Source organism: Phoenix dactylifera, chromosome 7 (assembly GCF_009389715.1).
Source record: "Phoenix dactylifera cultivar Barhee BC4 chromosome 7, palm_55x_up_171113_PBpolish2nd_filt_p, whole genome shotgun sequence".
Lineage (NCBI taxonomy): Eukaryota > Viridiplantae > Streptophyta > Magnoliopsida > Arecales > Arecaceae > Phoenix > Phoenix dactylifera.
Genome location: NC_052398.1, coordinates 14,669,154 through 14,693,070, shown reverse-complemented (window position 1 = coordinate 14,693,070; position 23,917 = coordinate 14,669,154). Strand labels below are relative to the sequence as shown.

General features: G+C 35.0%; 3 protein-coding genes across 4 annotated transcripts; all 3 read left to right on the top strand.

Annotated features, from left to right (window-relative positions):
• Positions 1 to 4,471: 4,471 nt before the first annotated feature.
• LOC103710629 lies at positions 4,472 to 10,297 on the top strand. Of its 2 annotated transcripts, XM_026806028.2 has the most exons (8): positions 4,472 to 4,580; positions 5,431 to 5,572; positions 5,656 to 5,919; positions 6,013 to 7,060; positions 7,145 to 7,380; positions 7,463 to 7,536; positions 9,706 to 9,814; positions 9,990 to 10,297. In XM_026806028.2, the coding sequence occupies exons 1-8, from the start codon at positions 4,534 to 4,536 to the stop codon at positions 10,020 to 10,022; spliced, it is 1,953 nt and encodes a 650-aa protein (XP_026661829.2). In that variant the 5' UTR covers positions 4,472 to 4,533; the 3' UTR covers positions 10,023 to 10,297. The 2 variants fall into 2 exon arrangements, with proteins under 2 accessions (XP_026661829.2, XP_017699145.2); XM_017843656.3 differs by lacking the exon at positions 9,706 to 9,814.
• A 2,045-nt stretch (positions 10,298 to 12,342) lies between these two features.
• Positions 12,343 to 17,152, top strand: LOC103710595 (small ubiquitin-related modifier 1-like). Its single transcript, XM_008796396.3, has 3 exons — positions 12,343 to 12,605; positions 16,542 to 16,691; positions 16,797 to 17,152. Exons 1-3 carry the CDS (start codon positions 12,528 to 12,530, stop codon positions 16,878 to 16,880), a joined length of 312 nt encoding a protein of 103 aa, XP_008794618.1. The 5' UTR covers positions 12,343 to 12,527; the 3' UTR covers positions 16,881 to 17,152.
• Positions 17,153 to 19,629: 2,477 nt separating this feature from the next.
• LOC103699123 (protein XRI1-like) lies at positions 19,630 to 22,798 on the top strand. The gene is made up of 9 exons (XM_008781177.4): positions 19,630 to 19,784; positions 20,803 to 20,855; positions 20,937 to 21,059; positions 21,143 to 21,279; positions 21,408 to 21,486; positions 21,565 to 21,667; positions 21,752 to 21,792; positions 21,949 to 22,029; positions 22,158 to 22,798. The coding sequence occupies exons 1-9, from the start codon at positions 19,762 to 19,764 to the stop codon at positions 22,436 to 22,438; spliced, it is 921 nt and encodes a 306-aa protein (XP_008779399.1). The 5' UTR covers positions 19,630 to 19,761; the 3' UTR covers positions 22,439 to 22,798.
• Positions 22,799 to 23,917: the final 1,119 nt, after the last annotated feature.

The window sequence follows — 23,917 nt, the reverse complement described above, 5'->3', positions numbered from 1 at the left end:
TATGTTTAGAAGAACAAATGTGTGTTTAATGAAAGAAATAACATTAATTCTCTCTAATCCATGAAGAAAAAGGAAAAATTAAACCACAACTATCATTGATTTAGTTGAACAAATATTTTCTATTACTTCAAATCATGTTTTCTACAAAAGGAACCTACTATTGCACTAACTAGTCCATAAAATCATCCTATATTTTCAGTTATCGTCGATTGATAGATCTTGGACTTAGTACAATATGAATGGATTTGTATAAAAACTTTAAATTAATGGAAAGCCTTCTTCTAGGTCAAATAAAAAAGTTCTACTTACTTTTGCTTCTAATTTAAAACCAAATTGAAAGGGGGAAGGGGAGCCTATATTACATAGGCATATTATACACGTACTTTTAAATTCTTCATGGCAAAGAAATCATGTTAATTAGCATTAGGAGAATGGCAACTTGCCATCTTAGCTCAGCAGATAGAGCGCATGGCTTTAACTTTCTCTCTTTCTCTCTCTCTCTCTCTCTCACACACACACACACACACACAGAGATTTACAAAGATTATGTGAACAGATTAAAACTTTTGAATATAATTAAAGAAAACATATCCATCTAAACTAGTCTCAAAAAGGACCCAAATATTCTAAATATTGGAAGAAAATCATTACTAAGGTGCAACTTTAACTTTCACCCATTTTTAGACTTTAAAGGACATTTTTAATGAGTCCAAGATTATTAGAATTTGACATTGCCACCAAAAGTTTTACCTTCTGAAAGATTGTTGGTTCATTCTTAACTGCAATAGACTCTTATTATTTAATATAAAATCAAAGATTTAAATTAGAATGGCCTCACCTTATGCAATGTAATAGTTATATCTTAGATACTTTTATTTAATTATAATTCTAGCATGAATGTCTCAAGTTGTTATACTAATCTAATTTTGATGAATTTTTGCGATTAACTTATGATTAACTATGATAATAATGTAATTTGAATAATTAAGTTTGTTGATTCCACGTGCACTATAATTGACTTCAACCACTCGGTCCGATATAATCTAACAATCAAAAAGAGTAGGTTTAACCTTATACAATATAACTACTATATGTTGAACATTTTAATTTTCAGAAGTACAACTTTAGACACACATTTCTCAAATAATCTACTAATGTAATTTTGTTATTTATATTAAAGTAATGGTTAATTATATATTTTGATTTTATTTTCCCTTTTAGACATATATTTGCATGTATACTTTTACTAATATTAGATTGGATATGATCCAATGATCCATATATTTTTGTTTTAATAGTGACCAGATCCAACCAAACTTTCCCAACCTTTAGTCAAAATAGCAGGCAAAGTAAAAGGGATAACTGATCCAACTCGATTGCTAAGCATGGGGCATAAGACTTGTACCTAATCCATTATAGTTAATTATTACATGCGATCTTCTTGACCACAACGTAAACATGAAATCAATACACAAAGCCAAATCTTGTTGCGAGGAATTGCAAAAAGAAAGACTACTAAAAAATAAATAGAAATTATGCAAAGAAAATAAAGAGCCAGTAACAGAGCCTCATTAAAGCTCTCACAAAAACCAGACAAAAAAAAGGTACTGAAAAACCCTAATGAAAGGGTATACGAAAAGAAACATACATCAAATCTTAATTATATCTTGTGGCATAAATCAAAGGATTAGAATAACTTTTGTAGCTACAAGTCCCCATATTTTGTGCCAAAACTCAGTATTTTGAAATAGCATCAAAGTCAAAGTGGAAAAGCTCCCACTTTATCACCATCAATTATGAGTAGTGACAAATTTAGGACACCACATCCCTAATTACATAAACATCAATATTAACAATTAGAAGCATACATCATATATCCCCAAAAAATAATCTAGCATAAATATTTTGCACTGTACCGATTAATGATATGCATAATTTGGATAATAAATGTTAATATTGCAAATTAAGGTAACAAGTGAGTAAAGTGGATCCAAATTTAATAAGCATAAGAAATGTCTTAAATTCAACTTGATCTTACCCAAATTCAAATTCAAAAACTTAGTCTAAGTTTATGATCACCTGGATGCCAACTAGGCTAACCCAACCCATTTAGTCAAAAACTAACCATATTGGACCTGATTAAAATCAATTAAAAAATTATAGTATATATTTCTTACACCAAATCTCAACCTAGGACAAAGCCACCAAACCTGAATGAAAATATGGTTCAGATTAGCGTTGGTTATGGATAGCTTGGAAAGCCCACTACCCTCGTGATACATGTACATAACAAGCTATCATACTACTATAGAAGTTATCATATGAAAATTAATGAATAAATTACAAAAACCTCCCCAAAGTTTACGTTTACTAAACTTACACCAAATAGTTTGTAAAATCTATACTTATACCCTGTTAAACTAACAGTGTTAGTAAATTCATTTACCTCATATATATAAAAAGTCAAAATTTTTCTTGAGTGAGGAGGAGGATACATACATATTTTTATATTCTTGGATGGCTGTTATGTTATGTAAAATTATTTTGGTCATTTTAAAAAATTTTCCGACGTGGCATTTGGATCCTATTTAAAGTTAACGGTTTGACTAATATTCAGTTAAGTTATGATTAAAGTAATAGATAAAAATAAATCTCAAGAGAATAAATTAGAGCCGAACATGAGCCAGGTCTCGGGCCTAAACACTATTCATTTATAGTCGGGCTTCGGGTTGGGCTAATTTAAAATTTGATATTTTCTGTGCCTAAGCCCGGCTCATGATCAGTGCTCTATGATAAATGTAGGTTCTTCATACTATTGGACATCAGTGCAATTTATTCCTAATCTTAGAAAAAAATTTATAATTTACTCAAAATTGATAATATTAAATTAGATCTTCTTTGGTTGATAGAATGGGCTATAATTTTACATCACCATCCACATAAATATATAAAGTTATTATCTATTAAAGCAATACATAATTTAAATTGATTTTATCAAATGAAAACCATTATTTTGTTACTAATACCTTCTAGATTGTTATATCTTATTAGCCGCCATTATTTTTATTTAAACAAAATAATTCAAAGTCTAAACTAAGAAAATTAAGGATATCATTTTTCAGTTTGTCATCTCCATCTCGATTGGTATAACACAAAATACTTGAGCCCTTATCCATAGTTCCCAAGGATCATCACTCATCCTGACATACTATCACTTTGTTAGTTTCATAGCCTATGTACTCTATGTTGAGCATTTTTTATTTTTTTATAAAAAATCAATTACTGTTGGAGATTTGTTCATACATTGTCATACTCAAAGTTCGCTGTCTCGGTACCACTTCATACCGATACCACACTAGTAGATATTGATACGGTATAGTATGATTTTTTTTTGGACATACAGAGTGTCGGTACGCCATCCATACTAGGTACCGGTACCGAACCGGTATGACACGGTACGTTCCATATTGCTCGATTCATACCGGTACAATGTATCTAGGTCATACCTCGATGCCATACATATTCTCTTCTAATAAAAGTCCATATAGATTAAATTTAGTCCTTACATAAATGAGAAAAACAAGAGGGATGATCTTGACCACCCATGCATTTCCTCGCAGTGTTGCATCCTTGCTAAAAAAAGATCCAATTTCTCCGCAGGAGAAGCCTAACAACTTTCCATGAAAAAGAAGAGTCCCCGATAAATCGGCGGTTCAGATCATAAATGGAGCAAGGGAAAAATGGGGAACATTGACCTTCCACTGTTGAAAGGAAAGAGAGGTTTGTCGTAGATTTCTCTGCGTCCACCTCTTTATGGATTGTCTTCCTTTATATTGCTCTTGAGCAAAGTCGCCATCTTTACCTCCTTAATGCCCCCATTTCTTTTGGTAATTGATCCAAGTCGAACAAAGACTTCCTCCCTCTCCTTTTCATCTTTCATTGGGATTCCATTGGAAGAGATCAAAGGCACAACTTTCTTCTGATTTTTCTTTTCTTATTACTAAAAAGTTCCTTTTGGCATTTCCTTCGTTTCATATATGGGCTTACCATATCTCTCCTTTGTTTATTCTGATGGTTTATGGTTATTTATATCCCTATGCTTTTGGTTTGAAATAAGAGATATTGGCTTGTCCACCAAATTAATTTTATTAAAGAATCTTCATAGTCTTTTCATACTATCTGTACTTTCAAGGATGCGTTTGCTCTTTTTCAAAGAAGAAACATTTTGATCTTTATATGACATTCCTTTAATGTACCCTCGTTTTCAAGATTTTCATTTTCATTTTTATTTTTTTTAATTGTGGCAACTTCTTATATCTTCTTACACTAGGAGCTGGTATCTAGTTTATATTAAGGACATAATATAACAAATGTGTTTTTGCGTGTATGAGAACTTAAATACGTGCTTTTGCTAGGTTCTACAATATCTTTGCCTTCATTTATTTTTTTTATTTTGTTTTACCATTTTCAAGGTCTAGAAGATATTAACAAGCATGAAAGGGAGTAAAGTTTTGTAAATCCTTTAACAAGTGAATGGAAAGTCTGCCTGATATCTATGCTCTAACAGGATTGCAAATTGGGTGAGCTCTCTCTCTCTCTCTCTCTCTCTCTCATAAAAGATATGGGAGGCCCAATCCACTTTCCTCTATCTTTTTTATGTATATAGAAGGTTTCATTATCTTAATTTAGTGAAATTATTTTTTTTATATTTTCTATTGTAAATTATTTAGTTGCTTCATGCTAGAAGTTTCTTAACTGAAGCTTGATATGTATGTTATTGATGTTTGAAGATTCTCAACATATTGTTGATAAGAAAACACCTATGTGTTTTGTCGCACTTCTAGCTACTTAAAGTTTCTCATTAATTGATCACAAATCAGTCCAACATAGTAGAGTCATTTTTGTTAAGTTATAGTAATTTTATTTTGATTCATGCTCTTCTATTTATATGCTTGTAAAATCTCAAGACCATTAGAATTTGAAACCATTGCTTCTTTATATCTGCAGGCTTATTATGTTCTATGCTTACATAATTGTTTTATGTGACATGATGTCCTAATAGCTTGCATTACATGGCTGCCACTTTATTTAAATAGGTTATTGTTATTGTTTATAGTTTGGAAGCACTCTTGAAAATCTAATAGCGAATATTTTATTGCTTATGCATCGCTATATTCCCTGAATAGTGGTATTTTTTGAGTGCCTGACATTTTCTTTATAACTATTCATTTATGTTTATGTTTCAACTTTGAAATACTCCTGCACAAGTTAGGAATCATATAAAAAAAGTCTACCTGGTAATAATTTTTATAACATTTGTATTTCTCTAATTACTTTGTGTAGCTTTTATCGGGTTTGCATCTATGTCTAATCAACATCCTTGTACATCACACTAGATGCTTGTTCCCTTTTCATGGATTTTACTTCCAGGGATATACAATCATATGTTTCACGGGCCTTCTTATATTTTGCTCCTTTAAGTAAAAGACTTCTAATTTTGGTCGATAACCGGCCATGGCTGATGAACAAGCAGTCCAGATCAACAAAGCTATGGCAACTAATGGTGACAAAGGTCTACGATTTTTACCCTTCTTCTATTAAAATGTCGAACTTCGTGCTTCAACTAATAATGACATGTTGTCCCTTTGTTTGCAGTATAGGATTTCTCCTTTTACAAACACCAGGGTACTTCAGAAAGATTCAAAAACGGGAAGTAAATATGTGAAGGATGGTGGTCATCAATCCAACCATGACAAATCCAAGAGGTCCTATCGATGGCTTCCTTCCATCAATTCTGCAAAATGGCAAGAGAGGTATCTTTTTCCAGTGATGGACTTAAGCAAAGCCCTTCAAGGGTTTCTTGTGTTTGAAGTGATATGGAAAGATGTGCATGGCATCAACTATCTAAATGAACTTCAGGTATCCATGGAATGACATCTTGAGTGGTACCATATTTTCCATTCTTTACTTAAATGATCCTTTCTATTCAAAAGACTTCTGTCTTGTTCTCAGGCTGATACATCTCTAGCTCTAGAAGTAAGATCCATGACGAAATGGGAATTTTTTAGTCCTGAACAAGCCTCAAGCTGTATATCTTTATGGTTCTCAGGTCGAATATCAGAAACCCAATCACTCAAGATTTATTTAAGGAAGTTATCTGATTTAGATGTTCAACATTGGAATCCTCACTCTTTTTCGAGAGATATGTTGCAACAAAAAGCATTTCCTTTAGAGGTTCTCCTTGAAGATGAATTCCTAGATGTACAAGAACCTCCCTCAGGGACAAATGGCACGGTTAATAATATGCAACCTTGCAATAAAGAAAACAGCCAGTATGAGGATACATGTGATTTTTATCATGACTCTGTTAATACACTAGTCATGTCGGAAGAAAAGAAATCACTAAAGAGGATAGAAATGGAGGAGGAACCATTTATTGCACCCACTCAATATGCAGACACACTGATCTTATTTAAGTCTAGTGACAGTCTTTTGCCATTCAAACTAAGGAAAATAATCATGTCCGACATTAGGCTTCTCACTCTGCTCGAGTCTGGACTTCCTTCTTGGGTTATATTCTTCCAATCATATCCTTTATTTTGCCATTTTTATCGTCCATGGATGCGACCCTTAGCAAGGACTCTTTACATCTTGATATCATTAGTGACAGTCATGATTGGCTTCTATGATTTGTATAAGAATGTACCACTTTTGAAAGCAGCTGCAGCCCGCCTTTGTGGTCCACTATTTAGTTGGATAGAAGAGTGGGATATGGTTACAAGGATACAGTATCTTGGAACAATGTTGTTTCTCCAAAACTTGCGTAAGAGTTTTAAATGGTTGTTGGTGATGTCACGGGCAATCAAAGCAATATTCACAACGATCTCGCAACCATTCATTGGACCGTTTTCATCTTTATGGAATGCATGTGCCAAGATGAAAGAGCTATTTTCTTCAAGAATATGGTTCATGATCGAATCCATGTACGGTCTGGTCATCGACATCATTGAGGTTTTGCTATGGCCATTCGAATTTTTCTATTCATATATTTGGAGTACAGGTACTTCTCTTAAGCCCCAATTGTGGTTATAATAACCAATCTAAATATCTTGATGTCACTATCTTTTCTTTCTTATGATTTCAGCAACATTAGTTTATCCATTGGTGTGTTCCATCTGGAAGTTAGTTCTTGCTCCGATAAAATGTGCGCTTATGTTGGCAAACTTGATGGGTTCTTTGCTATCCAATAGTTATGCTTTAGTTCAAGATGTTTGGGAGACCATTAGTAGCATTTTTCAGTTTACATATTTGTCGGAGACACATCAAGCGTCGTATGATGTCTCAGTTTTGGAGGGTCTTTGGAATGATCTCTTTTCACAGGTTTATTAACCTACCGTTTGCACTACAATTGCTTAATTTGGTTTTCTCCAATGCAGAAAATTGACGGTGCCATTGTTTACAGGTTTTTCGAGCTGTTCGTAGCATTATCAAAGGTTTATCGACATTCTTTATTGCTTGCAACCGACACAGGCTAAGGTATGATAAGTTCATTTGCATTGAAATAGACTTGTTGTTCAAGGTATTTTATGTAACAGAGAATTGTATTCATATTATATAGCAAATGTTCCCAATATATGAGTTGAAACCAAAGCTTGTGAATACCACATATCATCAAAATCGATCATTGATTGAACAAGTATGTAAGTCAGATTGATCCAGTCTCATTATGGATCAATATAAGAGTGGAAGACCATATATAAGAGTTTGGGAAAGAAAATTAATTCCATGGTTCTTGGTACGCTTGAAAACCTTCTTTAGTTTTGAGGAGTGGTAATTGGGAATGTGTATTTATCGTACTTGATAACTCATTTAGAATTGGACATGTAAATATTAATTCTAACGGGTAATGAATTACAAGAAGAAAGCATAAAACTGTTATACGAGGGAGGGCTTGGGCATCATTTTTCTTAGCACTGGATAGCTGCTTGTGTAATAACAAAATATTCTTACATATTATATTTACAAATATAAATTAATTATTAAAAATATATTTTTAAGAATATATTACTATATTATCTATAATATTATATATATTTGTATTATTACACAAATCATAATTGACATTTTTTATTGAAAATAATTATGTATTACTTCAAACTATTAATAATATATAATACTATAATTACTAATATACTAATAACATGAATATAGTGTATTATATATTTTATTAGTTAATTATTCTATCACATATTATGATAATTATTATGTATCTCGTTATAATTATAGCTATACAATTTATACTATTTTATGTTGTGCAATACTATATTACCTATATTATATTAGACTATTTCTATAATAATAATATTAATATATTATCTAAAATTATAGTTATGTTATTAATAGAAATTATATTTATAATATTTGTATTGTTATTATAATATTATTAATAATATTGATGGTATGAAATAATATTATTATATTAATATACATCTTATTGGAAAATAGATATTAATATATTATAAATTCTAAGATTTGCTTCATACCCTTAAGATTACCTGTTGGCCTGCAAATGGGTTGAATTGAACTAGTTATGCTTGACCCTAGCCTAACTCGACCCGATCCAACTTATTGGTTGATTGGGTTAGGTTGAGACGGGGTCGGAGAAGAGATTTTAGATCTAGTGGATCATTTGGGTCAGGTTTATGTCAAGTATATCCAGATACAAGCCAAATATCTAGGTTTAGGTCAAATCGGATCCGTAGCTAAGGCAAGAATTTAGTATTCTTTTATAAATAAAATAATTAAATACAAAATTACTAAATTTTAGATAAAATTGAAAAACTAGCTTAAACATAAATATTTATTCAACAAGGGTTTACTTTCATGGAAGAAACTGATCATTCTTAAAGTACAAGTATAAAAACTATAATTTTAAAAATATGTATTGATATACTTGAGAAAATTATAAATAAGAATCCATCAAAACAAAAAATTACTGTTTAAACATGATAAAGTGAAATTAAGTGAGGAAATGGTATTGTTGAGATAAACAAAGAAGGATTAGTTTAAGTGAAGGTTCATTCATTGAATTAGGAAAGACATGTCGGATGAAGGAGAAGGGGTTTTATATAGTTTAGGTTTCTATATCAGGCCAAACTAGATCTAGGTTGGGTCCTGTCTATTTTTCTAGTGATCCAAATTAGACTCGAATGATGGATGGGCTAAGTCAAGTGGGGTTAGAAAATACAAAACCCATACTTGACCTGATTTTGAAATTTGGTCTAGTTTTGACCCCTACCCGACCCACCAGTCTTCAATTACAAATTGGGCTAGTCAAATTAGGTTGGATCATGGGTCAACTAAATCATTTGCAGCCATGGATATATAAACTTATTCAAACACAATAATCAAAATCAATCATTCCTAACAATTATCAAGAATGGATATCATAGGATATATTAGAAAAAACCTTTGCTGATTTCAATTTCTAACAACTAAATATGGCCGAAAATCCTAGATTTACTTAAACCAACACAAGTGCCAGATGATCCAACCTGCAAGAATTCATGCATTATTACATCATAATCCCAAAATAATAAAAAAGTAATTTTTTTTCAATACATTAAACTTATCATTATTGATTATGAAAATTTATCGACCTCCAAGTTTATTTTCTTCATTGGAGATTATTTTCTTGGAATCCAGCATACACAATCACCTTCGAGCATTCATCCAACATGTAGTTCGTCATACCCATTTGGCACCTAAGACATGTCAATGTCAACAAACACTTCAAAGAGATCATCAACATGAGGTAAGTTTTCATAAATATGTAAATGCAAATTAAAATTAATAGGCCATAGTTGCTACATTTATAATTTTAACATCTAAGTTGGAATGAAATTTTTTTATCATTTATAAATTGTAGTATATAACTACTTGTCATATATTGTTTGGACTGATTGAAACAAGTTTATCTTCAATTTCAGGAAGATTGTCAAGAATGCGATCGTTGCAAGTGAATGATCTGCTGCATTGGCTCATTGAATTTGGCAGCTGTGGATTATATGTAGAAGCTTGGGCTATTTTCCACACCAGCTTCATGTATAATGCTTAAAATGTATGCACGCTTGTGCATTTATAAGTAGCTACTAGATATGAATGTTCACACTTGAATTACTTGTACTATAATGTAGTTTAAATGATATACACACTAAGCATACTAATGTAGATATTTTGTTAGGGTAAGCAGATACAATGCATTAGGAGAAAAGAAATATGCTTCATTTTTTTTTAACCACGTTACTAAGTTAATTTCTCAAAATATCAAAAATTTTATTGGAACCATGCATGGGTTATTCTTTGCCTTATAATATGGATGATAATGTGCCCTAAGTTGAATGATCTAGTCAAAGCTGGTCTTTCCATTAACTTGGTTGTATTGGAAACTTCTAAGCATTTAATAAAAGATAAATATACGAAATGAAATATACAATGCAAACTCTTTTATGAAATCTAACCGTTTGGAATGTAGTTACTAATAGCATACCACCTTTAGTAGATGTACTTACTTCATTTACTAATATGCAATCTTTGTTGGTCATTAAAAAAAATCTCTATGCCACCTAAACAAATCATCAACCTCTTTTCTTTTAAGCCTATATTAAGGTACTCAAGATTTTGTAGCTACATTTCCTTTAGCAAAAAATTTGGAGAACAAAATTTCATTTTGTAAATGAAATGGAAAAAGGAGGGAAACTTAATATAATCAATTAAAAGAACTTAAGAAAATATATTTTAGCAAGAATTAGTATGATTTACTTTTCTTAATTGGAATTTTCTAGGTTATGGAAGCCCTAATCTTGTATTACGTTGGTCCAGGATGTTTTCAATAGCGCCCTTCTTCCATAATGGTAGAACAAATAGGATTCGGAGCTTGCTTGGGTTGCTTTCATGGTGACTCTCTCTTCATCTCTCCCCACCTCTCTCTCTCTCCCTCCCCATTTACCGCTCGTGATATCCTTCCAAGATAATCTCCCCTTCTATTGCAATATTCTCTTCTTCCTCCTCTCCCTTCGAGATTTTTTCTAGATACAAGAAAACCTAGCTAGTTATTTTGAGAGAATCACCTGACTCATGTGATTTGGGGTGTTTTCTTAGCACCTCCCATCAAGGATATTTCAGTCTTGAAAAATTTAAGCTCGGCATGATCACATTGGGTCAACATGACAAGTCGAAGGACCAAATTAAAAAATTAAAATAGAGAGGGTGTCAGTGTAAATAGGTAAAAAGTTGTGAAGGTGTTCCTATATTTTTTTTTTTTTTTTGGGGTGCATTTAAGCACCTAAGGCTAAAATTGAGCCTAGACCGGCACGAGGCCCATTAGGCCGGAACGACTTCGAGTCGGGCTACGAGCTAGGCCTAAAAGATTCTAGACGAAATTTGGGTTTGAATATAGATCTCACATATTTTTCGGACCGAGCTCGAGTATAGTGTTGGCCCGACCTAGGTCCAGCTCAAGCCCAAGTATGGATGAGCCTGAAATAGAGCCTGGATCCAGCTCGAACTCAAGCTTGAAACCGAGCCCAAGCTTAATTACTTGTTTATAAACAACTTAGAAAATAGAAATGTCATTTTCAGTTGCGTTATCAATTTGCTTTTCTCATAAATATATTTCTGATCGTCAGATTGTTACTAATGTAAAACTACAGTATTTGCTCAAAAAAGATGTGAAGTTACAGTATGAAAAATTGAAAGATTAAACTCCAGTCAAATTCAGATGAGCATACTTTTTAGCCAAATGGATAATTTGGATCCAATCTGATTTGGATCCGGCTCGCATTTGGGATCGGGTTGGATTCAAACCCAAAACGAATCTAAACCCAGCCGAAACCCCCACCCCATCACACGTGATCTTGGGAGCCTATTTGACGTGAAGTTCACGTTAAGGACGCGGAGATAAGGACGAATCTCGGGATCCCGAACGAAACGGTCCATTTACCTTTTCCGCGTACTTCAAATCAAATGAGAAGTACTCCATCCCGTACCGCTTACAAACGCCCGTACAAACACTCTATGCGAACTTAACAATAGCCATTCATTTGCACCGCCTATTAGGCATCAGCCCGATGTCTTGAGAAGAATGGCGTATGCGGATCCCGCATAAGATATTTTATGCGCACGAAGAAAAGGGTCGGACCCTTCCAGGTGCCCTCCTAATCTCGCTTTATTCGAGCGAATTCTAGCCGTCCATCGATTTCCCAATCCGCCCATCTTTTTCAGTTACCGAATTCGGACGGCGGACTCGTAAAAACAATTAAATTTGACTCTGAAACGAACCGTTTTAAAATGGCGACCGTAAGTGACGAAAGTTCTCGTTCGAACCGTCCCTTCCTTCCCCCGGTCACTCTCTCGGCTAGAGATTTGTTTGTTTTTTGTTCTCTTTTCTTCTGAAGGGCGAGAAGCATTGGAAACCCTAGTTTAGGAGAAGCGGGGGGTGTTTCAGTCGAGATCGAGAGGAGGAGCCAATGTCGGGAGCTGGTCAAGAAGAGGACAAGAAGCCGGCGGATCAGGCTGCTCACATCAATCTCAAGGTCAAGGGCCAGGTGCGGAAATCGTCTTCTCTTGCTGCGATAATCGAATACTTGGTTTTCTTGGATTATCTTTTGACTTTGTAATCGGATTGTTTAGGATTTTATTCTTAATTTGGTGCAACATTTTTTATTGGATTTTTTTGTCTTGCTGTCGGTGTGATTGCTTGCAACTAGATCTAAAAATTTGGTTGCAGAGTTGGGCATGTTTTATGAGATTGATGGGAATTTTTTTTTTTGTTTGATGTTTTTTCTTCTCGTGAGAAATTGGTGTGAGATGGCTTGTGGTTGATCTGAAGTTTGGGGTTTTTGATTGTAAAGTTAGATATTGACAATTTTGGAGTTAAAAATTAATGTAGAATCTATTTTGCTATCCAATGTTTGTGAGAACTGATTCATATTTTGGTGCCAATTTCAGCGGTAATAAAATATGAATGGATTAATCTTTTATGGATCTGCTCAGTTTTAGAAAAGTTTAATGGATTAGGGTATCAGGGTAGGTTTTTCATCGAGTTTTTAGGAACTGGACTGTTGTGCTTTTCTTGTCATGCTCATTCTTGTTGCATGTCGCTAATGCTGCACCTTTTAACCCTTCCCGATTTGCGTTTCTCCAACTAGTTTTCAAACTATTGTGGTGGAAATTATTGTGAGTAATCACAAGACTTCACCTTTCCTTTTGCTCTTTTCTGGGTTATGCCGCCTTCTGCTTGATCAGCGTGCCCATTTTGAGAACTCCGATTTTGAGCATCTTACATAGCTTGGAGTGAGGAGCTCATGGTATATAGATATTGTTGGTCCAAGAGGATCCTTGTTGTAATAGTATTTCCTGCAAACAAAGTTAATTTTCAGGAGAAGCTACAAAGCATGAATCTTTACGGTTAGTGGCTTCCACCTGATTTTCCCCTTCCAGAAAGGGAGGTAATATAGCTACATCCAGCTAGTTCACCAATTTGAGCAATCCTTTGATGCTAGATGCAAGTTGATGGAGGTCTTTATTGGTGCTTCTGGAACAAGAGCTCTCTCTTTTGCAGTCTCTCTTTTGCTTGATGATCTGATATTTCCTTGTCTGTGCGATTAAGGAAGTGTTTGGCGAAAATAGTTATCCTTATTTTTTGAGAGTTTTATGTATGTATATATATGAAAATTTATGCATGTATGTACGCATGTATGAATGTATGTAGCATTTTTATTTTGTTGCAGCTGTTATTTTGCTTTCATTCTTTTATAGTTTAAACTGTAGAATTAATTTCGATTTTTAGGATATATTTTCTTTTTTAAAACTTTAATCTAGAAATGCTAAGTTGTAGTTCCAGTGGGTGATGTGAATGCGAGGGGAGTCTAAATTACAGAAGATTGGAAGGAATTAATGGAAAACAGAAGAGGTATGGTATTTGCTGCAGGTTATTTTGTTGTTCGAGCATTTTATTTGGCATGTTACATGATTGAAGGGTTTGAACAAAGTTTACCATCTTTGTACTGGATTCCCTATTGGTATCATTCTGGTACATTGTTGGTATGCCTTGTACGGGTCAGTTCGGCGTACAACGACTCTGTACACCCTTTATATGGAGTCTCAATTCAGTACGGGTATAGTAAGTTTTGTTATGGTCCAGTATGCACCATGTGGTGAACCATGATCCACGGAACCGTCCTGAACCGTTCGGTTCGAGGCGTCCCGAGCCGTACTAGCGGCAGACCAGGACGGTCTTGGCAACGAAACTGAGACACCGTTGTCGGTGGAAGAGAAGGAGAAGGAAAGATTTTACCAAAAACCAAAAAGAGAAGGAAAGAGAGGAAAAGAGAGAGCAATGGATTTTACAATGGATTTTTAGGATATGTGTGCAACTCAATATAGAGGAGATAATATCAGGACAAGGTTAAGCAATGATTATAGAATTATAACAGAGTTTTAAAGCAGTGAATGATTGCTTGCTATTGATTGATGTTCCAAGGTCGAGTAAAGAAACATTTAGTTGTACATTGCTTGTGTTGTATTTTGTTATTACTGATAACTGGAGCATGTTTTGTGAATGAGTTCTGTACCATATTTTTTTTAGCAATTTTTGCAAAGGATGAAGCATTCATTGTCATGTTAAGAACCAGCTAACCACTGTAAATAGGTTGATTCGTTTTATGTAAATGTGGAGTCCTAATTCTGAAAAAGAAGTTCATTCTCGTGACTTTGGAGTGAAAGGTACCTTAGTTGTATAGGTGTTGCTACTTTATTGAGCAACGAGACCCAGGGGGAAGTTCATCTTTTTACAAAAGAATTTAATTATTGTGGAATTTAGAGGCAAATTTAGAGGTCAAAGATTAAACATGTCAATGTTGTGGAGAAATAAGTTCTCTAAGAGGTGGAATGGCTCGATAAAATTTGTTAGTTGTAGATGTCTTGTTAGATGCATGGCTTGTTTTCAAAGGGAACAAAAGCATGCTTGTGAGCAGTGGTCTAAAATGCATTTGAGGTGGCCTTATGTGCGCTGGCATATGTGGATGCAACCTGGTGACCTCATCGTATTAGGGATGGGCTACACACTGAGCCATCAAGCATTTACATAGGCCAAGGTGTCTCACATATGCATTCTGGGTGCATATGTAATGTGATGACAATGGCTTGTTGTTTGATAAGTCACTTCTTCAATAACATTTTCGACTTTTGAGTGTCTCTATGAGCTTAAATACTATATATCTTTTTCATTGAATAGATTCTGTAAACCTAGTTATAAATCATATATTCTTGTTGCTTTTTTTTTTGCTTGTTCATTTTATAAATCATATTTTGTTCATTTCATTTGCATCCTGAATGTTGAGCACAATTCATAGGAAAATATTGATATATTCTAAGTTTGCATATCATGCCCCATCAAAATAGGCTATCAAATAAGTATGAAAGTCGTACCCAATTTTTCCTTTTCTCTTCCCTTAATTTTGATTATTTCTCTGATTTTCACTTTTATTACTTGTTTTTACAAACTTTCTTTTTTAAAATATTCTTAAAATGCTAATCACATGGGCACCCACATAGGCACTTGCATATTGCATACTTGACCGCCTATATACAATGGTTGCCTTTTAGAACCTTGTTTAAAAGATAGCAAACAAAGAAGCGAAACTACTTAGGATTGGAAAGAAGCATATTGATCAACTTACAAGCTTGGGATTTGATTTTCTGATATCATAAAAAATTAAAAAGGCAAAGGTCTATGAGGTTTAGCTAAAATTGATTGGGATTAATAATTGGAGTATGCCTTGTTCCCAATGGGGGTTCTGTAGCATTAAGAGAAACTGGATCGTATATTTTTTTTTCCTGTCTGAGCTCCTTTTTCCACCGTATTGTTTTTAACTCAACCTTCCACCTATTTTTCATTTAGGTCTTTAAGTGGTACTCATGGTTTTTCTTTAAAAGTTGGTATTGCATATTGTTGTCAGGTATTTAAAATCACTGTTTCAGATTGGATGTGGTTATAGATTAAGCTGAGTGCTGGTTCACTTGCCAGTTGCAAGTGGTTTCAGTTTAATATTGTAAAAAGTCCATGCTTAGCATCCTTACTGAAGTCTTGGTCAAGATTTGTTAATTACGGCAATAGGTGGCTGACGACTGTATAATCAGATCTGATTGTTGCAATTTACCACTAAAGCTGAACCAAAACCCTTCCCATGCAAAACATGAGTTTTGTTTGTAAAACTCGTACTGTTGGAATGGTGGAATGTAGGAGAAAACAGCATGTAATCAGGGTGAACATGAGTTTTGTAAAGCTGAATTGACAAATATTTTCGATGAAAGCATGGCTTGCTCAGTAAAGCTAAAATCAAATGCAGACTATTATCCATCATACTTCGAAGAATTTTAGGCTTTCAGCTTATGTTTGAATGGTTTCAAACCTTAAGCATTTTATTTTGTGGCCCAATATTTGCTTATGGTTCTCTTCTTACCACCTCTTTGTTCCATAGGATGGAAATGAGGTGTTTTTCAGGATCAAGCGCAGCACTCAGCTGCGGAAGCTCATGAATGCCTACTGTGACCGCCAGTCAGTTGATTTCAATTCTATTGCGTTCCTGTTTGATGGCCGGAGGCTTCGTGGGGAGCAGACCCCTGAAGAAGTAACTGAACCATCTTCTTTATACTGAATACTGATAATTCTTTCAGTTGTGTTATCCTATTAGTTTCTTTGTCTGCTAAAACTTTTGCTTTGATTCCTTTCTCAGCTTGAGATGGAAGATGGGGACGAGATTGATGCTATGCTGCACCAAACTGGGGGTGGTCTGTTAAGTGTGTGGAAACCATTTTAGTTCTGTTTTTGCTTAAGTTGAAATATTTAAAGAGTAGCATCTAGCGGACTTCAGGTGGGAGTAGCTATGAACAAGTTCAATATGTGAAATAGATCTTTTGGAGACTTTTGCCCTGAGATGTTGAACCATTGCACTATCTTGCTGTTGTCCATGAATATATTTGCTTTGTTGAGATGTTGAATATCTAGAGATAATCCTTTCTATTAGCATTTTTGGTGTGTAGATGTCTGGTGGAATACTCAACCTCCATTAATATGAGATGAATTTGATTAGCTCAAGCCATCCCAAAAAGATTATGCTTTAATTATATAATATGATAGACTAATGCTGTTGAATTAGCTGGATAAGTTGTGGACTGATCCTATGATTCTACCATCCGAGTTGGGGGGCCAACTTCAGGTTTGTATGTGTTGTTCTGATATTTCCAATCACTTGTTCCGGCTTTCTTGTATGTATTAAGTTTTATATACTTTGTGGCCGTTTAGTAATGTGAATGTCTTCTACTTGAATGCGGTGGGTCTGATTTTGTCATTTTTCTACCCTGTTTGCTTGGGGCTGATTAGTCTCATAACAACATGCATTTGGTTTGTTGTGGGAAGTCAAACGGTGCATGAATTGATATCAGATTTTTGGCCCTCTTTTAAAGTAGTTTAGTAACTTGAAGGCAGCTCAAGCCTGGAGAAGCATCTACAGGCCCTCCCACAAATTGTTCCTCCTTTTTCTCTACCTTGAGGAAAATAAAATGAGAATTCAAGGCGTGCTGATTAAGAATTATTGTTGAAAATAAAATGAGAATTCTAGGTGCTGACCGAGAATTATTGTCTATTATGGCCAACTTCCTCTAACCCGAGCTGATCTAGAAGTGATGGGCAACATCACTGTAGTGATCTGTTGAGGTGATAATCTTTGTATCCTGGCTTCCAGTTATAATTCTTAGATTCCAGTAATTAATGTTGTTTGCTTGGTGTTGATGAGGAGAGTTCCTTTTTCTTCCTTCTTTCTTTCTTCTTCTTCTTTTCTTTTTTTTTTTTGTTTTTGCTTAAGCGGATTTTTCATATAATACGTATACGAATACATCCAATAAAGTCAAAAAATACCAACTCGTGGGGTGGTCCGTGCTCTCATCTCTCGGCTCTTTCTGAATCCAACTGATAATCGTGGCCAAATCGTCCTCCAGAATGTTCGAGCTGGCCTGTAGCACCTGTCGTGTATGTCAAAGACCTGCTCAGGCAGCTCGGAACTCTGCCTCCGAAATTGATGTGCCAAACAATTGGCACCTTTTCAACACAAATCATCAACTTACATCAATGCCCATCTTATACAAATCATAGGTCGTCTATAGAGAGCTTCTATGAGCAGAGCTAGATGCTTACGATGCTAATTTAGGTGACACCTTTGCATCCAAAAATCAAGAATTGGTCATGCAGCAAATGTAAAAAGCCACGCTGCGCTGGTTCCATTAAGAAACATAATGGGAGCAAAACCATTTATAAAACAAAAAGGTAATAGTAAATTATACCTTAGGAAAATTGCAGGTTCAAATGATTTACAGATAACAATTGGAATATACTCCTTGCTACATGGGAAATGTTATACATCCCACCGGCTCATGGACGCTCATGGAATTTATCTTCCCTGAGAAATGCTCATCTTGGCTAAAATCCATACATAATACCAGAAACAACAAAGCATCCAATTTGTCAAAATTTCCTGATACTGATTCACCAGGCCAATCAAAGCACTGTGAAATGTTAATACTGCTGAAGTGCGTGTATCAAAGGGAATATATGTTTATAGAAGCTGAAATGATTGGATGAAGTGTTCTTATCAGTCAACTTCAGAGATGAAAGATGATGATAAACTCGAGCTGGGAACTGGAGCTTCACATTATTCTTCCAGCTGCAAGTTATAGCAGAAAAGGAGAAGTGTAATCCCACGCATCTAGATTCACGCCAAGATTGTCGGATTTTCCCGTGAGAATTTACGGCTTCGGATGTCTAAAATAATAAAGAAACTAATTTAGTAAATATCAAGTAAAATAATAATAGTACTTTTATTTCAATGGATATTTTTCTAAATATTTAAATTTGCATGAATATTTTTTTCAAATTTATATTTATTTTTCTATCTTCATAAAATATTGTTCGTTACAAAATACCCCTATTTAGCGGTTTATCAAGTAAATACAAAATTCGATATTGATGGGGGGTTTCATGCAAAAAAAAAAAAAAAAATCCTAAATAGTAATTTAGCGGCAAAAATGTGAAGGCAGAGTGGGGCCAGGTCCGATCCGAGACTCATTGACATTTTCCTAAGATTAAGACTACTATAAAGAAGGAGGGCCTGGTTCAAATTTTTGTGCGAATTTACATGGGAGCCCCCGGTGGTGGTCCCCTGGGCCTGGGTCAGATTTTCTGCTGTTCGTCACGTCTGAGCCGTCTGATTATCCGTACGCTAAGATCAGAATTTGAATTAAGGTCCGAGAGGGAGCGACGGATGCTGATGCAGTTGATGACAATTACGTAAATTGATGGAAACTCAAGACTTCTTATTACCAAGTCGATGCCAAATTGGGTGCAGTTAATAAATCAGCAACTTTATTTAGTAGATTAGTGGGCACCGTATTGTCATAGCTAGCGTCTCCCTCTTTCTAAATTATATACAAACGTTGATAAATTCCTCTCGCCTTATATTTTCTGCGGTCGCTGTCGACTTGAAAGGGAGTTAAGACTGAGAGCAGAGAAAGGCAGTTACCACTTACCAGCGCTCTCTCTCTCTCTCCAGCCTGCTTGCCTTCCTTTTTTTTTTTTTTTTCTTTGAACTTTTATTCGGTAATCGGTTTGAAGTCTTTGGGTTTTTGAAGCCATTCGAAGAGGAGGAAATGGACGTGGATGATAACAACAAGTGGGTTTCTTTTTGTTTGATTTTTGAAGTATTTTCATATCGTTATTCATCTTAATTAGTGTTTGATGAGTTTTTTCGCGAGGGGAGTTGGAATTTTGGCACTGGATTTGGAACGGAATGGTTATTATGTTGATCGGGTTTCTATCGTTGGTCTTGGTCGTGTTTTTATTGATGCATTTGGTGCAGTCCTTTGAGATATCTAATTTTCCCCCCCTTTTTTATAAAAAATCTTAGTTTCATTTGTTTGTGTTCCGTAGAGTGTGTCTGCTTGTTTGTTTTTCAATTTTGAGTTTTTTCTCGTTTTCGATTGTGGGTTTTGGAGTTTTTGATGCATGGAAAAAGTTGGGATTTTTGTTCTCTTTTTTCCCCCTTTGTTTCGATCCGGATACTACAGTTTTGCACGATGGGGATGGGGAATGGGTTCAAGTATTTACTGCCCATGTTGATGAATGGAACTTCTTTTTTATATGTATTATGAAATTTCGTACTTGAACCTGATGCGTTCTGTTCTTTCCTGCTCGTTTATATATCTTAGTGCCGAATAGTTACCTAATGTATGATTAAATACGGCGGACAGTCTTAACTGTTTACAAATGCAAAGCATGGTAAATATCCAGTTTTCTTTGTTCCGGATCTAACTTTTGTTTTTTGCTTGTCGATCTCTCTCTGTGGACATTGTTAGATTCTACTCTGTCAAACCTGTGATTTCGTGGCTTTCCGAGTGGAAAGGAATCATTTTGTTGTACATTTTTATCAATTAACTTGCATTGTATTCACCTGAAGTAAAAATTCACTCCTTTCATAATACTATCTTGCATTTTAGATTATGCATATTTTCTCATTTTCTTACAATCTTAAGTGCGAAAGGAATCAATTTATTGGTCATCTTTTCTTAACTGCCCGAATTGTATGTACTTGAAGTATAAAGTTATGGTCACATTAGTTTGGTAGTTTCCGTTGTTTATAATATTGTATTTGTTATTTATGGTGCTATTGTTTCTATGTGGAATGATTGCAGTGAGATGTGGGAATGGCGAGAAGAGTATAGTCTGCAAATAGATCCACAAAACAGTATGTTGCTTCTAAAGTTTTTTTCTTTAGAAGCCCTTTAGCAGCATTGGTTCTTATTGTCTAGTATCCTAAATTCCGCAGATTTTTCTCACTCTCTATGGGATGAAGTAAAGCCAAATGAAGATGCTTTCTTGCACATGCTGGAGCAACAAACTCCTATTAAGGATTGTGCAGATTTTAGCTCCCAAGTATCGGATATTGGAGGTATAGTTATCTTCTTTTAGATGTTGGCTAGTTGTTATTGAGATTGTACTGAACTCTGTGTAACTTGGGTGAGTGGAATTCAGATATTACCAACAAAGGTTTGGAGGAATCTGGGGAATCTTCGCAACTCAAGAGGAGGCGCATGCTGCAGTTCACGTCGGATACTAATGAGGCTGACATTGGCAACGAGGAAGGTGCTGCTACTTTCTTAAAATCTAAGGTTGGTTATCCATAGATATGAGGTAAATTATCTATTTTGATATTAGGTGGAGAAAAAGTGAGTATCTGTTTGTTTAAGATGCCTTCCCCCCCTTTTTTCTTATGGCCTTTGTTCTTATATTTATTCAGGTAATGGAGTGCTCAGAAACGGAAGATGGACTTTCAGAAAGTTTAAAGTGGACTTCGGAGTGGGCTGTGGGATTTTCAGGTTGGTCTCTCTCAATAATGCTTTGCGGCTCAAACTAGATCATCTATATGGTTATTCTGATTCTGAAGTCTATGCCAGAGGAAATGTGTGCCATAAGTTGTGAAGGGTTGGATCAATCATCAGAGGGGTGGCTGGCAGATTGCTTGAATGAAAACGAGATGCCCTGTATCCCTGATGAAAAGTCTGTGCCTTTTAAAGTTTTACTTTCATCTGGTAACTTTTGACCTAGTTTATAAGTCTTAATGCCACCTATGGTTTCTTGTAGGAATAATTATTTGACGTCCAATGACCAAGTCAGTGTTTCTGGTCAGTAAAACTTCTATTTGTTTCCCTGTTATTAAGTTCCTCTTTTGTTCTGTCTCTATCAATTGAAAAAGATTAACCTGTAATGTAAAAATGTGGTTTTCTTTGAAAACTGTGAACTAGATGCTGATGCTTATACCATCTGATTTATGTGTTTAGAGTTTAACAACATTTTACCTGAGATGGAAAATGATGTGGTGCAAGAGACCCCAGCTCCCGCTCCTCCCGTACTTTTTAAGGGTATGTTTAGCATTACAGCCATTTGTTCCATCATGTGCTACTTTATACCTGTAGGTTATTGCTCAAATTAAATATTTTCCTCATTTTCCCTCTTAATAAATTTGTGTTTTTCCCTTCCATTATATCAGGTAGGAAATCTTACATTAAAACTCCGGCAAAGTTAACTAGTTCAATTGCCTATCCTTTTTCCCTAATCAAACCATGTGGAGTTCAAGGTGATGTAACTTTGAATGACATAAATCAGCGAATTCTAGCTCCACCACCATCAAGATTGAAGCATAAGAAGGATGAGGAAACTACCATTTCTTATCCTACTTCAGCTTATTCTGGGAAGCCTGTGGTTGTCAAAACTAAAATTTGCACTGAAGGGGGAAAAGGCAGCATTACAATCATGAGAACCAAAGGTTGACTTTATAAGCCTTCTCCAAGTGTTCTGTGGGCCTCTCTCTCACGCATTTAATTTTGTGTTGGTCTTGCATGATAAGTTTTGGCCAGGTAGTTTAAATACTTCTATGTTTTTTTGGATCCTTGTTTGGTGCTGGATCATTCACTCAGACTTGTTGCTTGAACCATTTATTTTGGGCTTAAGTTCCATATTGCTGAGAGGAACTCTAGTTATATGCATTTCTTGGTTTGTGATGCTTTCATTAGTTGAAGAAAATTGTATTTTGTTAACACTTGAATTTTCTTTTACTTTTCATTATTGTTGCCCTAGTGATGATCTCTAGCGCATCTAGTTAATATATTGGGAATTGAAGGACTTTTATGACTTTCAGTATCAGCAGTTCTGTCGCTTACTATATAAATGGATAATAATTTGATTTATGTTGTAAAACAAGTATGAAATTGGAACTATTATTATCATAATATCCTTCAGATTAAAGTCTGCCATACTCATCTGTACCATCCGTACCCTATTGTACCGGTAAGGTACCAATTGGTATCAAGATTTGGTTTGATATATAAGTTGAATTGGTCCGTATTAGTCTGAGCCGAGTGAGACTGCCCCATACCGTCTGGTATGACTCGAAATTGGGATGTGTATTGTACTATACCTAGACGTACCGCTTGGTTTCAGACGATACCATCATGAAAAGTGAGAAAAAGGAGTCAGGAGCTATGTCGGTATTGGTGTATACCATACCGTACCTATTATATTGTATCGAATCGGTAATGTACCGGTACAGTGTCAGTACCAATGTTGTGAACCGTGCTTCAGATGTAATGGGAAACTAAACTCAGCTGGTAGACTTACAAGTTCTGAGATAGTGAGGAGTAAGAAAATTGAAAACAATTAAAGGCACGCTATGCAAGGTAGATATGTATTGTCAAAACTAAAGTGTATTAGGTGATGCATACATTTAGAGAAGTCATTACCCCAGCTGATTGGCTGGCTGGGAGGTACTCAAATGGTGATTTCAGTGTAGCATCAAGTCTTCCTACTGAATTAGGTCTGTTAGTCCAATTTGATGCCATGGCTGTATTTATGTTCGCTCTTAATTTTCCCTAGCATTCTTCACTATGCCAAGAAAACACTAAACTTTATTAAGTTTGTGATTGTTACATTGGGGATAGATGAAGAAAATGGACGTGTTGTACTTTGAACAACTGCACTTTGCAAAAATAACAAATTGAGCTCAAATAATTGATCAACTTTAGTATAACTTTCATGTTATGCTCTCTAATAAAAGGAACAAAACTTATACAACAATTGCAGCTGAAAAACTCCTCTGTGTGGCGAAAATTCAGGTTTCTGATGTATAATTACTTACCTTGTGTTTGGTTGGGGTTACGAAAGGGTGGAGGGATGGGGTTGGAAGGATGGATGGCTTCCATCCACCGTTTGGTTTAAAAAATTTAGGAAGGATGGATGAAAAGGAGGGATTGC